The following is a 2,280-nucleotide window of genomic DNA, read 5'->3' as shown; positions in this document are numbered from 1 at the left end:
GGTAGTGTAAGAGGACCAATAATCCAGTGTGTATCCTCGCACGATGAGCATTGACCGAGCACCTCAGTACATGTATCATTTCCGGGTCCACATGAATGAGATAACATGCTTCAGAAACATTGTTGTGTCATTAAGCACGCGTCGGGATGATGTGATTAGACTAAAAGCAGTTTAGAGTGTCAGATATTATAGTGTCATATGACAGGGCATGAACAGTCATCTTGCCATAAGTATTAAGTAGCAAGGTTTGCTTGATTCCATAGAGTAAAAATATATATATATATATATTTTTTCTCCAATAAATACCCATGTTTGCTTGATTATATAGATAGAAAAAATCTTCCACAAGCAATCGAGATACGCATATTTTATCTTTCTTTTTTACTCACTTGATTATCGGAGTGGTCACGCCAGATAACTCTCCGACACCCAACTAACGTTCATTGTTCTCTAAGTGTGCAGATTCTTTAGTCCGAGAACTACCGGCCCGAGAACTCACGTCCCTGGGAAAAACTTCTCCGGCTCGGTAAATCGTCATCTTAATTTATCCAATTTACCCGACCATCATCAGTCACAATCTTACAAATAGGAACTTTTTCCAAAGTTTCTATAAACCCTCAAACATGGCTTAATTATAAGCTTCCGTTTCCCTAGTTTACAAGTCTCCACATACTTCCAGCTTAAATTAAATATACAACCGGGAATTTCTCAACCTCACTCCATCGAAAACAACAAGGTGGCAGCAAAAAGAATATAGAAAAATTCGGGATTTTCTCAGGCCTTTGAAGCTGCCACAGGTGCTGCAGCCCTGACTGCGACAATTTGCTCGTATAGGTCTCTGATCTTCAAGCCAACAATCGTTTGGAACAGACCTGTTCCGTTGCTGCTGCCGGGGAAATCCGAATGCTTCAACATTTGTTGAGTGATCTCTCCATAGAATTTAGTCGAGATATTGCTCAGATGGCTTTCAACGTATATGAGTTCATCCAGTCTGTCGAACTGGCCATCCATTTCCAACACCGAGACCTGCACCACACCTCTTTAATTTACACCAAACCGTAAATGGGAATCTGTCTTGTGTTATACCCATGCATGTAGGGGAAGGTGATTGTATATACTAAAGATTCTTGGTTGTGAAGTGATACCTCGTTGCCGTAGAAAGTATCGGGGCCATAGGCGAATTTGATTCCGGGGTAGGAGCATGTGAGCTTCCTTCCGCAAGGTATCCAGTTGATAGTGGATCCTTCATCAAATAGGTACACGGGGCTGAAGTACTTCACCCCTTCTTTCATTATCAGCCTCACTCTCAATACCTTTCCCTCGTTGTCATCCGGTATCAGTTGTGTGGGCAACACTTCTATAACCACATCTGCATATTGCTTCTGGGGATCTGCACAGATCGAAACCGTGATCGATATATATCTTGATTCGGGGGTGGATGGATTTTATTACAATGGGATATTGAGGCGACCGTCGGACTATAAAGCACTAGTTATATTATCACCTTTAGATCATCGTCTCATGCCATGGTCCCTTAAATGTACGTATAGGTAAGAAAGATTACCAATATAAGCGTCAAAATCCGGTTTCCGAGCTTCGATACTAGCTTTGATGCTTTCAAGACTGTGTCCTCTTTCTGCCATATCTCTCTTCATTTCCATCGATCAACAGAGAGAATACAGATATTAAATTTAATTACCTTTGATAATTGATTTGAGGGTATTCAAGAAGAAACCAATACATGTTATAATTTTGAAGAGTCGTGATTAGTTACCTGAATTTTCCAAGCAAATTTAACTTCATTGCTGATGTCCAAGTAAATGCTGAAGTCCAAGAGATCTCTAACTCGCGCATCATACCTTTAATCAAACAATGATATCGGTCATTCGATCTTATACAAGTGGATTAAGGATTTTCACGATGACTGATATTGTAATTTAAAATACAATAATATCTAATAAATTCAAAATTCCATGGTTTGACCGAATATGATAATGTTTTCCGAGTTATTTTAAATCGCAAAAACGGGTTTTAGAAAAACGATTCTTGGATTGGTAATATCATATTGTATAAATTGTATAAATAAAAATCAGTGATGTAGTACTCTGAATCTGATAAAAGGCAAAAAATAGGGATAAGCACTGCATGGCCCGTAATTTGACGCATGGGTCAGTTTAAATATGAGCTGAGAATATCGTGATTCCTCCACCATACAATTATGGATAACACGATTTCTTTCTTCCACACACACACACACACACACACACACACACACACACA

At 39.2% G+C, this 2,280-nt stretch overlaps 1 protein-coding gene across 1 annotated transcript in view; it reads right to left on the bottom strand.

Annotated features, from left to right (window-relative positions):
* Positions 1-583: 583 nt before the first annotated feature.
* Positions 584-2,280, bottom strand: part of LOC140988180 (phosphoribulokinase, chloroplastic-like) — a 2,682-nt gene continuing 985 nt past the window's right edge. Inside the window, exons 2-5 of the mRNA XM_073457155.1 lie at positions 1,775-1,859; positions 1,565-1,649; positions 1,146-1,390; positions 584-1,026 (exon numbers count right to left, since the gene is read on the bottom strand). Coding sequence (XP_073313256.1) covers positions 775-1,026; positions 1,146-1,390; positions 1,565-1,649; positions 1,775-1,859 — 667 coding nt within the window. The 3' untranslated portion in view covers positions 584-774. The remainder of the gene's footprint in view (positions 1,027-1,145; positions 1,391-1,564; positions 1,650-1,774; positions 1,860-2,280) is intronic.

This window comes from Primulina huaijiensis, chromosome 11 (assembly GCF_012295235.1).
Source record: "Primulina huaijiensis isolate GDHJ02 chromosome 11, ASM1229523v2, whole genome shotgun sequence".
Lineage (NCBI taxonomy): Eukaryota > Viridiplantae > Streptophyta > Magnoliopsida > Lamiales > Gesneriaceae > Primulina > Primulina huaijiensis.
The sequence above is the reverse complement of the archived record's forward strand: the minus strand, read 5'-3'. Positions and strand labels throughout refer to the sequence as shown.